This window comes from Myxocyprinus asiaticus, chromosome 17 (assembly GCF_019703515.2).
Source record: "Myxocyprinus asiaticus isolate MX2 ecotype Aquarium Trade chromosome 17, UBuf_Myxa_2, whole genome shotgun sequence".
Lineage (NCBI taxonomy): Eukaryota > Metazoa > Chordata > Actinopteri > Cypriniformes > Catostomidae > Myxocyprinus > Myxocyprinus asiaticus.
This window is the reverse complement of record NC_059360.1, coordinates 33065650-33080305: the sequence shown is the minus strand read 5'-3', so window position 1 is coordinate 33080305 and position 14656 is coordinate 33065650. Positions and strand designations below refer to the sequence as shown.

Sequence of the window (14656 nt, the reverse complement as noted above, 5' to 3'; positions counted from 1 at the left end):
TTCTAAAAATCTTTGTGTTCTGCAGAAGAAAGAATGTCACATATCTGGGATGGAATGAGGGTTTGAAATATCCCTTTAATAAATCTGTATCCAGCTTTAGGGAGAGTTATAAGGGACGATACCCATGTTGGGAAGTACTGGATTGTTCACCGGAAGGGGTTGATTCCTACTCGATCAAATTGGCGCTTAAATATGGGACAGTGGGCATCCAAACGCATTCGTTGTGGCTAAAATACAACGCAAGACCGTTGTGCAGCCTTTCTAGCATATACTTCACCATTGTCTTTCATTGTGCTCTGCGCTAATACAATTATTTAATCTCAAAACAATGTTTAATTCTTTGGTAATATGTAATAAGCACAGCTCGCTCCGCGTTTGAGTCCTCATCATGGTTTATTTTGCGAAATGGCTAACTCTATATTTCCTTACATATCAAACAAACAGATTAAACTGTAGTATTAAATTCGTTTCTCACCAGCATTGCTGTCAGGTCGATGTAGTTGGCACTGCTCCATCTTTCAATGTAAGTTTCTTTGCAATATTTGAAGCATAATGCTTCTCAATAGAATCCTTAGAGAAATGTGCTGAACACAGATTTGTCCTCATTCCTCATGTTGGGATCCTTCAGAAGACAATACAGAGGTGCAGTTTTTCCATACCAAGGAACAAGACAACATCTGGGGACCTTACATTTTAATCTTTTTGTTGGTTAAAAGCAAACTACAGTAACAAGTCGCTCTCTATGAATTCACTTTAATTACGTATATTGTGAAGACTGTTCAAATGAGCCCCATTCCTACATTACTATGGGGCTGATTTTAAAATAAGTTGTTTTTGTAGGATAATAAAAATTATCTATTTGAACTGGAGAGGAAGTTTTGAGTTCTGAAATTAACAGTATATTTTTATAGTACAATTACCTCTTATATTTCAAAATATCAAGGAAAATGTAGATTCCTCATTACATGACCACTTTATGTAATTAACATTTTATTGATTCATGTGCTATGACAGTGAAAAAAACTCACATATATATAATGAATCAACATTTGACATTTAAACCCTACTAATACAATCCCATCCTGACCCCTAACGAACACCCCTGTGGTCCCACATAACACACACACAATCCAAAAAAATTATATATATATATATATATATATATATACACACACACACACACACATATACATACATACACAGATACATATAAGTACACTTACATAAAATAAAATATATATATATATATGTATATGTGTGTATATATATGTGTGTATATATATATACACACAAATAAATAAAATAATAAACATACATGATTAAACTACACTCTCCACATCCCCTCCCCGAGATTCCCCCCAAAAAACTAAATATTTGCCCCATTTTTTTAGCAAATAAGTCCCTCAACCCCAGCCTTCTACTTACCGCCTCTTCAAATTCAGCTACCCTCCCATTTCCACACACCACTCCGAAAAAGAGGGTGCTCCATTTGACTTCCAACCCCTTAAAATTACTTGCCTGCCGATCATGAGACTGGTCATAACCCAGTTTTTTATATGATTGTCCCCTAAATGCATGACCGCTCCATCACCCAAAATACAGAGTCTGGGACAAAGCAAAACCTGAGTGTTCAAAACGTCGCACAAATTCCTCTGAACCCTCAACCAAAACTCCTGGATCTTAACACACCCCCAAAAGACAAGGGTAGTGTCTCCAACTTCTGACTGGCATTGCCAGCAAGTGGGTGTGTCTTTAAGACCAAGCCTATATAATCTAGAGGGGGTCCAATAAAATCTATGTAAAATCTTAAATTGCATAAGGCGAACCCTTGCATCTCTAGATACAGACTTGACATTTTTAAGAATCTTAATCCACACTCCCTCCTCCAATGCCAAATTCAAATCTTTTTCCCATACTCTCTTGAGAGAAGTCAAGGCTCCATCCTCCAGACTCTGAATTAGTAGGGAGTAATACACTGATCCTTCATGGCCTTTTCCAAAAGCAGCAGTCACCTCTCCCAAAGCACCTGGCGCCTTAGGGGGGTGCGTGCCACTCCCAAAAATAGTGCAGAGTAGTTGGCGAAGCTGTAAATACTTATAAAACTGAGATCTGGGAATGCAAAAATGTTGAACCAAATTTTCAAAAGATCTCAATACTCCACCCTCATATAGGTCACCAAGTGCATTAACCCCCCTCACAATCCAATCTGACTAACAAAAAGGGGACTTAATACATAGTTTAGGGTTCTGCCATATGCTCGAGGCAACATTTAAATAAATATCAGAATTAAACACTCTGGACACTTTTGTCCATATCGAGTGCAAATGCAAAATAACGGGATGCGACTTAACCTCTCCGGCTAGTTTAATCGAAAGGCTATGCAGTGGCGAGATAGGGGCAAGAACTTCCTTTTCGATACAAAACCAGGGAGGGGCCCTCTCAGGTGGAAGTGACCAATGAGCCAAATGTCTAAGACCGAATGCATAATAATAAAAAAAAATCTTGGGTAGGCCTAGCCCTCCTCTGTCAATTGGCCTATGTAACTTATTGAAATTTAACCTGGGGCGCTTACTATTCCAAATAAAGGACTTCGCTATGCTATCAAATTGCTTGAAATAAGAGAGGGGGACATCTACAGGGAGAGACTGAAGCAGGTAGTTTAATTTTGGAATACAATTCATTTTAATAACATTAACCTTCCCAATCATCGATAAATGTAATGAAGCCCACCTGCTGACATCGCTCGAAAACCTTTTTATTAAAGGGTCAAAATTAACTCTAACTAAATCAGACAAATTTGCTGGGAATAAAATCCCCAAATACTTAATGCCCTGTTTGGGCCACTGGAAGGCACCCAGCTGGAAAGCCGTTTCTGGGCAGTACGCTGTCAGCGCCAAAGCTTTGGATTTAGACCAATTGACTTTGTATCCTGAGAACTTGGAAAAGGAATTAATAATTCTGTGGAGGCAAGGCATAGATCTAGTAGGTTCAGAGACAAATAATAAAATATCATCTGCGTAAAGCAGAAGCTTATGCGCCACACCTCCCGCTGTCACCCCTGGAAAATCATCCTCCTTTCTTATTGCAGCTGCTAATGGTTCCAGGGCAAGACAGAACAATAACGGGGAAAGAGGGCAACCCTGTCGAGTGCCCCTATCTAGAGTAAAATAATCTGAAATTAATCCATTTGTTTGTACCGCTGCTACAGGGTGTTTATAAAGTAACTTAATCCAACCAATAAATGTACTCCCGAATCCATACATTTCCAAAATCTTAAAATAATCCCATTCTACCATATCAAATGCCTTTTCGGCGTCAAGTGAGATGGCAGCGACCGGAGATTGTTCATTCGTCACTGACCACATGATATTGATGAGACGCCTGATGTTATCAGAAGAGCTACGTCCCCGAATAAATCCCACCTGATCTATATGTATAAGAGATGTCATAACCTTACTTAATCGGTTAGCCAAAATTTTTGACAATATTTTTACATCTAGTTGGATCAGGGAGATTGGATGGTAACTTTTACACTCGCTTGGATCTTTGTCCTTTTTAAGAATCAGACTGATCCAGGCTTGTGTCATGGTTGGAGGAAGTTTTCCCTTCTTTAATGATTCAGTATAAACTTCTAACAAAAGTGGGGCCAATTCTGTAGCATAGGATCTAAAAAATTCTGCGGCAAAACCATCTGGCCCCGGAGCCTTGCTAGTAGGTAGGGACTTAATTACCTCGTTAAGCTCCTCCAAGGTTATCTCAGAATCAAGAGAGTTTTTTTGCTCAGTCGTCAGTTTGGGAAGATCTAATGGTTCCACAAAGTTTCTAATATCTTCATCAGTAGATGAAGACGTGGAACTATAAAGATCAATATAGAATTCTTTAAAGGCATTATTAATATCAATGGCTGAGGTAAATATTTCACCACCAGCAGATTTCACTGAGGGAATAGTAGAAAAAGACTCTCTCTGCTTTATATATCTAGCCAAAAGCTTCCCTGCTTTGTCCCCCGACTCAAAGTATGACTGTCTTGCCCTGAATAATCAAAACTCCACTTTCCGCGACAAAATAGTATTATATCTATATTTCAATCGGGTTAATTCTCTGAGGCCATCAGATGACATTTGGCGCTTCAGTTCTGCCTCGGCACTTTTAATATTTCCTTCCAACTCCACAAGTTCTCGTGCTTTGGATTTTTTGATGAATGAGGCATACTGTATGATCTGGCCCCTAAGAACCGCTTTAAGTGCCTCCCAAGCCACGCCCATAGAGGATACTGAGGACCAGTTGGTCTCCATATAAACATTGATTTCAGTCTTTAACATTTGTTGGAAATCAGGATTTTGTAAAAGGGATACATTAAGGCGCCAACTATATGATTTCTTTTTCTCTATATGTGGCATCACCTCTAAACTCACCAGGGCGTGATCTGAGACTAAAATGTTACCAATTGAGCAATCAACAACAGATGAAATGAGGGATTTGGATATAAAAAAAAAATCTATTCTAGAATAAATCTTATGGACTGATGAAAAAAATGTATAGTCCCTACCGGACGGGTTCAAAAGTCTCCAAATATCCGAAAGACCAAGATTTTTACACATCCTGTGAAGCGTCAGTGTTGCTCTAGGGGGCTTACACACTTTTGCTTCACTGTGATCAAGGACTGAGTCCATCAAAAGATTAAAGTCTCCTCCCAATATTATATCATGAGGGGTGCCAGCGGTTTGCAACATCCCTTCAAGAGTTATAAAAAAGCCTTGATCATCAACGTTAGGTGTGTAAATATTAGCCAAAATCAGACTTTGCCCTTGAATTTCAGCTAAAACAATAATGACTCTTCCTAATTTATCTTTAATCTGTTTGAGACATTTGAATAGTAGATGTTTATTTACCAATATAATGACTCCCTTGCTCTTACTTGAGCCAACACTAAAGAAAACATGTCCACCCCATATCTTCCCAAATTTTTCAGCTTCCTGCAGGGAGAGATGAGTTTCTTGAAGAAACACTATCATATTTCTTACGTTTAAGAAAAGTAATAACCTTCCTTCTTTTTATGGGGTGCCCCAACCCATTCACATTCCATGTGGAGAGAGATAGTACACTCATATTAACATTTGACATTTTGATATAATAAAAAAAAAACATTGTGTGTGAAAAACAAAATTATGAAGACCACATTCCCCATTAGTGAAACAATCAACCCCCGAACATCCCCTGGAACAAAACAAACAGAAAAAAGAAAAACGTGCGCATTAACCCCGCGCACGACAGCGCCAACCGGCGACAATCCCTCTAAACTCAAAAGGTCCATGAACGCACACGAGCCCCCACGACAACTTTGCCATCGGATTGCTCAATTTTGCCTCACAAATTTGTGAGGCGAAATTACATAACAGAAAATACTTTGTGAAATAAACCCAGTTAATAGGAAGAATGAGCACAAAAAATGTGTAGATTCATTCACAGAACTGTCTCAAGGATGTGATCCTCCACAAAACAAATTCCAGCTGATATAAAACCATTCAGATTCCTCGGACAGACAACGGAATGTTCCGTGAGCCGGCTGTTATGAGTTCAGCGGATGACGTAATCATTCAAATGTCCCGTAAAAAAATTTTTTTTTAAAAAAACTCAAAACAATCTCCAGCCAGCAGAAGGAATAAGCACGAAGAACGAACAGATTAATCCACAGCTGTTCCAAAGGAATGTTATTCAATAGAACAAGCTCCAGCCGCTAGGCGGAACCAATACAAAAAGAAACAAAACCAGCATCCCGGTTCCCCGGATGATCGAGTCAATTCACTCGAAGGCTGCATAAATGCATAAATGCATTGCATGCTTTGTGTGAGCTTGTAAATATTTTGCGGTCATCCGTAGTGTCCACTCTCAAACTGGCCGGAAACTTCAATGCAAATGTAATCTTCCATCAATGCAAAAGTTTCTTTAAGGAAAAGTGTTATTCACAAAACAAGCTCCAGCCGCACAGCGGAGCCAACACAAAAAACCCAAAATTTCACCCAGCTTCCTCAAGAGTTATGTACAGCGAGTCAGGCCCACTCACATGAGAAACATCCAATGGTTTACTCAGTCATTGATTCTATAAAAGACATTGCCAGATTTGGACATGTGAATACTTTGCGACTGTTTTTCGTTTCTATTCTCAGTTTGGCAGGAAACATCAGAGCAAACGAGATCTTTTTCTGATGTAAGAGTTTCTTACATTCCTTGAACCGATCGCGTTTCTCTCTTGTCGAACTCGCAAAGTCTGGGAACAAGAAAACATTATGGTTCTTCCAAGAAAGCTTCCCTTTGCTCCTCGCCTGGCGCAACACAAGATCTTTATCGGATGATCTCAGAAATCTGGCCAGAATCGATCTGGGCCTATTTCCCTCAGCAAATCTGTGAGCTGGGACTCTGTGAGCTCGCTCGATTTCCAGCTTGTGGCCTGTTATGTCGAGCAGACTCGGGAAGAGCTCGTCCAGGAATTTCACCATATCTCTGCCCTCCTCATGCTCAGGAATGCCAACAATTCGAACGTTATTCCTGCGGTTTCTATTTTCAAGATCTTCAAGCTTTTCAAGGAGATGTTCCAAATCAACTTTGGTCGCGGGCGGATTAGCGGATAATTCCCTCTCCGTAGATTCCAGAAAATCGATTCGTTTTTCAACATCAGACACTCTTGTACCTAACTCAGAGAATTTTATTTCCATCGCTGTGATCGATCGACGAATTACAGCGAGATCCTCCAAGTCAGCAAGAATCTTCGTCAACATCATCGACATGTTGGACAACTGACGCTGGATCTCCTCTCCCGCCACGCCATCCAGATCGAGTCCCCGGTCTGTAGGCCTGTCGGGGCTTTCATCCTGAACAAGTAAGTGTCTTTTAATATCTCCAGAGCCCGAGGATTTTGACTTCTTTGCCATGTTTTGCAACAAAGGACAAATGTGTAACTGGGTGTATCAAATTTCACCAGATTATAACATGAGAATAATCAAAAATTCAGCAAAGTGCGCAGAGCTCATCGCTCACACGTCTGCTCCTTGCATGGCGTCCATTTTTCTCCATTACGTGACCACTTTAAGGTTTGTGAGTGTTGTGTGCAAGACTTCTAAATGCTGTACCTTATGATCTGTACTCACTATCATTCTTGACTATATAACTTCGTCTGTGAGTGGAAGTGTACCATGTTTACTCTCCTGACATGGTAAATAAATGCTGCTTGTCCTGTAAGGGCTAATGGTATTATAATGTTCTGAAATTACCTTTACCTACTCTAATGTAATGTATCAAACACTGCAATTGTAATGCAACTGTGCTGCTGTACTCTGATATAAGTCACTGTACAGAACATCAACTACACTACGTAACTTCAGCCGTAATAAATAATTTACTTACCATATACTTTCATATGGGTAATGTGTGTTTTTTGGATCTGATAAGATTTCATTCTTGTTAATAGCTAAAGGTAGCTTTCTTCCATATGTGCTGAAGCAATCACAACATACAGTACATACTACTACTAAATGATTTGCATTAACGAGTGCGTGCAAACCCACACAAAAACACTTGACATTTTATGGAAGAGAAACTTGCTTCGAATGAATGTGTTTTTAATGGAACTGTCTTCCTGTCTCTCTCTTTAAATGTGCATGTGTGAATAGCTGGTGCCCTGGTGGACGCTGAGATATGTCACTCTACATCAGCAGATATTGGAGGAAAGATCCCCACAGCTCTTCAACCTGGCACTCAGCTGCATAGAGAAAGGCAAGGGAACATGCTTACAAACAGTTGTGTAGTCTTTCTTCCTGTTACAATAACATTCCTAAAGGAAATACTGGAAATACTCTGATTTCAAATATTACAGTGACATCACAAGAACAAAATGATATCAGTAAATGGAAGTTTTTTAAAGCTTTAATTTTAAAATCCATAGTACGCCTAAGTGAAGTTCTTTACAAAACGTGGTTTGAACATTCAAAGAATAATAACTGTCATTATTTATGCAACCTCATGATGTTTAAAGACCTGTGTGACTGAAGCCTCAGTCACCATTCACTTTCACGGCATCTTTTTTCACTACAATAAAAGTGAACCTAAAACTGCCTAACATTTCCTTTTGTGTTTCACGGAAGAAAGTCATATGTGTTTGGAGCAACATTAGGGCAAGTAAATGATGTCCCTTTAAGTAAAGGAGAGATTTCAAAGTCTGAAATTATAAAATGTTTGTATATCTAATACAAAACAAATTTTGCATCCGTTTGGAGCTGACAAAATTGCTAAAAAGCATGTAGGGAAATAAAAAAAGAATTAGGGATTTCAAAACAGTACTGTAATTAGTGGAGTGTCAAATTTGTTATTTTATTTATATCTTTTTGGTTGGCATAGTATTTTTTGGTTCTAAGCCACCTTGAGTTAAAAAAAATAAAAAAAATAAACACAAAATTTGACATTTTTAAAGGTGTTTTTCAGTTCTCTCTGGACCTGTATTGTCTTCGTTCTGTTGGAATATAATGTTTAAACTGGTTGACCTCAGATTTAGGGTGTGGGCTGTTTTATTGAAAACAAATCCCAGCGCAGTTTCAGATTTCTTCATAGCCTGATGTCACTTCAGCCGCTGAAGACACATGCCAGCGACGTTAGCCGCTCTTTAGTGGAGATGACATGGCTGTCAGCTCTTATTAAGTGGGTCATCTTTAAGGAAGATCAAGGGTGTTGTGGAGAATCAGGCTTTGATGTGTGACGTGGTGGGTGTTTGTGTGTGTGTGTTTATTTTTCTGCGGTGACAGCTGTGCTGTCGGTATGAGCTGATGATGTCAGCACTTCATGTTTGTGTGTGAAATAGAGACAGATAGTGACACGTCAAAAGTTTATGAGGTTTCACAGTGCCTGTGATTTGCAGATTCAGTACATTTGTGTTGGGTCAGGTTTATCTTTTGCAGACCAAAGCAAATACTGTGTTATTACTGGGTAATGTAACATTGACCTCATTCAGTTCCATTGTAAGCGTCTCACTAGCCTAGTTTCCATCCACTTTTCGCGCTATTTTGTTATCGACAAAGTGAAAATGCGTAACAAAACAGTGGCCATTCATTTGTTCTCCGTGCACTTGTCTGTGCATTATACGAGATATTTGTGTTGGTCATGTTTGCAGCATTGGATCTATATGCCGTTGAGATCAATCCATAATCACGTACAATAAATTGGCTTTCAAGGATGTATACCATCGTCATGATTAACACAGGCTAATGATTAGGATAAATTCTGTTGTGTGACACTAAATGTTTTTCGTTAATGCCAATTTTCTCGACAAAAAGTGTTTCCAAACCATAATGCCACAAATGCTTTCGATTTGAGCTTAATGTGTATTGAATTTGGAATATTCCTTGGTAAAAAAAAAAAAAAAAGGAATAATAATAAAAAATTTAAAATCCCACCAAGTTTATTTTAATATTTCGCTTTGGGTTAGGGCTCATGCATTATTTCAAATGGACTATTCATTTTTTGTTTATTACCTTTTCTGGAGGATTTGGGTGTTTAGGGACAGGATTTTACAGTCTTTAAGACTGTCACCTCTTACATAATATAACATTACACCCAACAAATGGGTCTCCCTAAGCCCTCACACACAGACTGGATTTACTGATTGTATATGATCTATATATATATAGATATATCTATGTATTTACTTATGATGAAGAGGGAATGTGTTGATTGGGGAAAAGCAAATGGTAGTAGGTGAGACAAATAGGGGAATAAATACAAAGTACTATTGTATTGTCATGCTTTTTGGACATGGTACTTTGGTGGACAGACCATGGTATAACCATGGTTCTTTGGACCTGGTACCATGGTAATACAATTTTTTGGGGTGTTTTGCCATGATATTACTATGTTTTTCTGTGATATTCTTTGAATTAACTTGGAGTACCATGTAATGCCATGGTATGTGACTCTGGTAATCATTCAGTGCTCGATATGATTGATGATATATATCACAGTACCATGTTATTACCAACTGATACCACCACTGTACCATGGCACCACAACATTATTTTGTAGTTGGTCAGGAAAATGAAAATGTCTTCCAGTGCCTTTGGAAAAACAAATCTGAGTAGGCTTTACAACACTGATAGGCTGCTCTGTTTATGTTGATGCATACATGGACATGGAAGGAAATACTTCAGTAAGAATATGCAATAAAGAGTGTATCAAACAATGCAATATCTCGATGCAATTAAAAGGTCTCACCCTCGAACATGAGGCAGCAATTTCCTACTAATTCTTTGTGTGAAGTGAAGCAGAGAATTCATTGCAGACGGCCTTGAAATGGTGTCAGAGGAAAAGAGAAAAAGAGTCAAAGATTGCATTGCTCTTGTGGCAGGATATAGACTAATTCCTCTAAATACTTTGAATGTTAATGTGGATTCACCAGGGAATCATGAACCAAATGATGAGCTCTGCAGCAAAGCAGCATCTTAATTGGGTTCCTGTGCCTTCGGAATGAGTTTCCTGGGCGGTCTTTTAATCACATGCATCAGCTACGCCCCCAATATAGATAATCAATAAAGATGTTAAGAAGCGATATTTACAAGAGTATAGAGGCGATAATTCTGCCATCATTCTCTCGCTATTAGTCTGTTGATGAGTGGATCTGCTTCAAAAGAACTGCCGTGTCCCCATGGCATGCTTGTTTTTTTTATTTTTATTTTTTTCCTGAATGGTGTTGTATTTGTGAAGCTCTCAAAGCTGGCATAACTCGGTGAGGTGGTGTGTCAGTTCCAGTACTGACTGCCAAAAGCTATCCACTACCATTCACTGAGAATTGTGGGGATGTAAGGGGATCGCCAGGGACTCACTTCAACTGACACTTTGACTGCTTAGCCTTAAAGGACTAGTTTACTAAACTAATTTTTGTCATCTCAAACTCTTATGACTGTAAGGGCCACCTGACTTGGCCAAGGACTGTATGCAGTAGAATGATTAAGGTTTCTGTGCATTCGTGTTTTCTGGCACGTGTGGTTGTGGCATCTTGAACTATCATTTTAGAATAAGTCAGAATAGAATCATGTTGGGCAGTTTATTATTCAAGTAAATGTTTTATGCCAATTACATAATAAATCAATACAAAACATCAATAATCAAAAGACTAATCTAAAAAGAATAAGATGCATACCTGACATCAGAATATTACATTGTTTTACTATTTGAAAACACAACACTACAGGGTTCATTTGGCTACAGAATCCCCCCAAGCATTTTGCCAGGTTCCCTCAAATATACAGACAGAGGCCAAATGGTAAAAAATAATTTGGAATTGAATGGAATCCAGTGACTCAGGAGGTTACACCATCCTGAGTCCTGGTGATAATTTACAGTGCATTGGAGACCCCAGAAAGACACACCCCTACAGCAGAGACATCATTTCCAAATCCTACAGTATTTGTTATGACCAACTATACTGCTGTGGAAATGGGACCATTTTACCAGTCACAATTTTTGTTCAAATAACGTGATGCTCTCCTAACACTAATGACAAAAACGTTATTCCTAATGGTTTTTATTAAAGGGTTTTTATGAGGCAGACAATAAATCATCCTTTTCTAATTTGAGCTTTGACAGGTCCTACTTAGTCAGCTTCAGATTCTCATTTGTGGAGATTTTTAGGTGAAAAAATAAGATGATTGGATAAAGAAGTGTAATTTCTTCTCCTATACCAATTTAAAGGTGCAGTATTTTTTTCCTCATTTTACTCTTAAATGAACAGTGCTTTTTAAAAATCTGTTTAAAATCATGTACACAAACTTTAAAATGGGTTTAAACACTGTGGTTCTGTGGTGCTATCAAAACATTGTTTGTTTGAGCATCTTGACATGGCAATAATGGTTCAACAAATTGTTTGGATTTGGGGTGGGACTATCTGTTTTACCAATGGAAGAGGGGGAAGTGTTCAAGAAACCTGATCTTTTTTTTTTTTTTTCATTTCTTTTTGGACTAGCAGAGTGATTGTTGAAGATATTTATTTATTTATTTATTGTGCAAAATGTAGACATTGAAATAAAATCTGGGGGTTTGTGCTGCTACGGCAAAAGTGTACTTTACACAGTTAAATCATATGAAATAAATTTTTCATTTTAACTACACTGCCTGGCCAAAAAAAAAAAATGTGGATTTAAATAAGCAGATACATAAGAGCCTATGATTGGATCATTATTGCAGTAATTAATATGTTTCAGCTGGCAACGATTCTTTTAACCCTAACTGATGCAGTGTTTAGCTTCTCATTTCTTAAACAACCATGTCAAAAATGTATCCCGTGGTCGTGGAAAAGATGTTACTTTGTTTCAGAAGGGGCAAATTATTGGCCTGCATCAAGCAAAGAAAACAACTAAGGAGATTGTTGAAATCACTGAAATTTGGTTAAGAACTATCCGACACATTATTAAAACCTGGAAGGACAGTGGTGAACCATCAGCTTCGCAGAAGAAATGTGGTCAGAAAAAAATCAGAGATCACTAAAACGCTTGAAGTCACATCATAAAAAAATCGACAGTAGAACTCACTGCTATGTTTAATAGTGAAAGAGCATTGCCACACGCACAATGCGATGAGAACTTAAAGGATTGGGACTAAACAAAAGCCACTTGTTAGTGAGGCTAACCGGAAAAAAAACAACTTCAATTTGCTAAGGAGCATAAAAATTGGACTGTGGAGCAATGGAAAAATGTCATGTGGTCTGATGAATACAGATTTACCCTATTCCAAAGTGATGGGCACGTCAGGGTAAGAAGGGAAGCGCATGAAGCGATGCACTTGTCATGCAAAGTGCCCACTGTACAAGCCTCTGGAGGCAGTGTTATGATCTGGGGTTGCTTCAGTTGGTCAGGTCTAGACTCAGCAACGTTATGCGGCAATAAAATGAAGTCAGCTGACTACCTGAATGTACTGGATGACCAGGTCCCTGACAGCACGGGTATATTCCAGAACGACAATGCCAAGATTCATCTGACTCAAATTGTGAAAGAGTGGTTCAGGGAGCATGAGGAATCATTTTCACACATGAATTGGCCACCACAGAGTCCTGTCCTTTACCCCATTGAAAGTCTTTGGGATGTGCTGGAGAAGACTTTATGGACTGGTTTGTCTCTCCCAATACAAGATCTCGGCCAAAATTTAATGCAACTCTGGATGGAAATAAATGTGACGTTGCATAAGGTTTTTGAAAAAAATGCCACGACGAATGCATGCCGTAATCAAAGCTCAAGGCGGTCCAATGAAATATTTAGAGTATGCAACCTTTTATTTTTGACTAGGCAGTGTAATCATGTAACCATGTTCCACTAAATCTAGAGTTGTACAAGACTTAAGCTTTTGCTCTGGGGTCGGTGTTGTCATTGTTCTGTTATTGTATCGTTGCTCGATATACCCATCCTTACCTGACTGTTTTGCCCTTTATGCATACACATACACGTGCACAAACAGTCTTTTGGCCTTGGGTAACAATTTGCTGCAGGAATGGTCACATCTAAACTATCAACACACTTGCATCTCAAATCCTCTGGACTGTTAAATTTATTGCTCAAACAGCTATACAGGTTTGCTTTGTCCTTAATTTAGCTGTCTCTGCTGTGTGGAAGGGGATATCTGAAATGCAGGCTCTTTGTTCTGGTTTGCATTTGCTTTCTGACCAGATGTTGTTATGGAGCTCCTAATGGAAGAAATTGAGACTACCAAGAACAGAATGGGGATCTGCAAGATCTATTGCGGCTGAGCCAGAGAACACTTGAAATTGGGTTTTCAATGGCTGATGTCAATGTCTAAAGAGCATGGTGGTCTTCATAATGTTTTACTAAAATGCATAATGTAGTTAAGTGGCAGATGGCCTTATTTCACCTTGGGCATCATTTGGGCACCCGGAGAGCTACTGCAGATGCTAATATTTTCAAAATGGCCAAATATCATCTGATTAATCAGCCTGGCCAATATACATCTATCATTGGTATTTACAGTACATTTCTGCTGAAAATAAAGTCACAGATGATCTGAGATGCAGCCATGAGTGAGTCGATATAACCACACATGCAGAATGTTCACTCATAGTTCAGACCTCTTTTAGCTTTTGGTTCAGAATTATAAAAGGGATAGTGTATGACTTTATTTCTTGTGTGGAACACTGAAGGGAGTGTTTAGCGGAATTGAAAAGCTTCTTCTCAACTTTCATTGTATGGAAAATAGAAGCTTGGACATTCTGCTTAAAGCTAGATTTTTTTTTGGTTTTTTTTTGCGTCATACAGGTTTGGAATGACATGAAGATAAGTAAATGATGACAGAATTTTCTGTGACCTATCCCTTTAAAGCCTTCAGTACATACTCTCATGATACACCTGATTTATCACTGCCGTAATTAAAGCATCCAACACCGGGAGTGGTTAGTTGTTCATATGTGGATTTTTTCACATTTCTTACCCTGAGAACAAAGCATGTCCATACCCTCATTTACCCTAAAAAAGATGGAGTTCTGTCTGTTTCGATGTAAATAACATACTTAAATTGTGTTTAAGTGGAAACGTTACCCCAGCAGTCACCCACATGACATTAACATTGCTTTGCATTTCAAAAAGTTAAATTCTCTGCCCTATTTCTTATATTTTTT

At 38.6% G+C, this 14656-nt stretch overlaps 1 protein-coding gene across 1 annotated transcript in view; it reads left to right on the top strand.

Annotated features, from left to right (window-relative positions):
• Positions 1-14656, top strand: part of LOC127455135 (tetratricopeptide repeat protein 27-like) — a 148105-nt gene that overhangs the window by 15926 nt on the left and 117523 nt on the right. The window contains exon 5 of the mRNA XM_051722749.1: positions 7668-7770. Coding sequence (XP_051578709.1) covers positions 7668-7770 — 103 coding nt within the window. The remainder of the gene's footprint in view (positions 1-7667; positions 7771-14656) is intronic.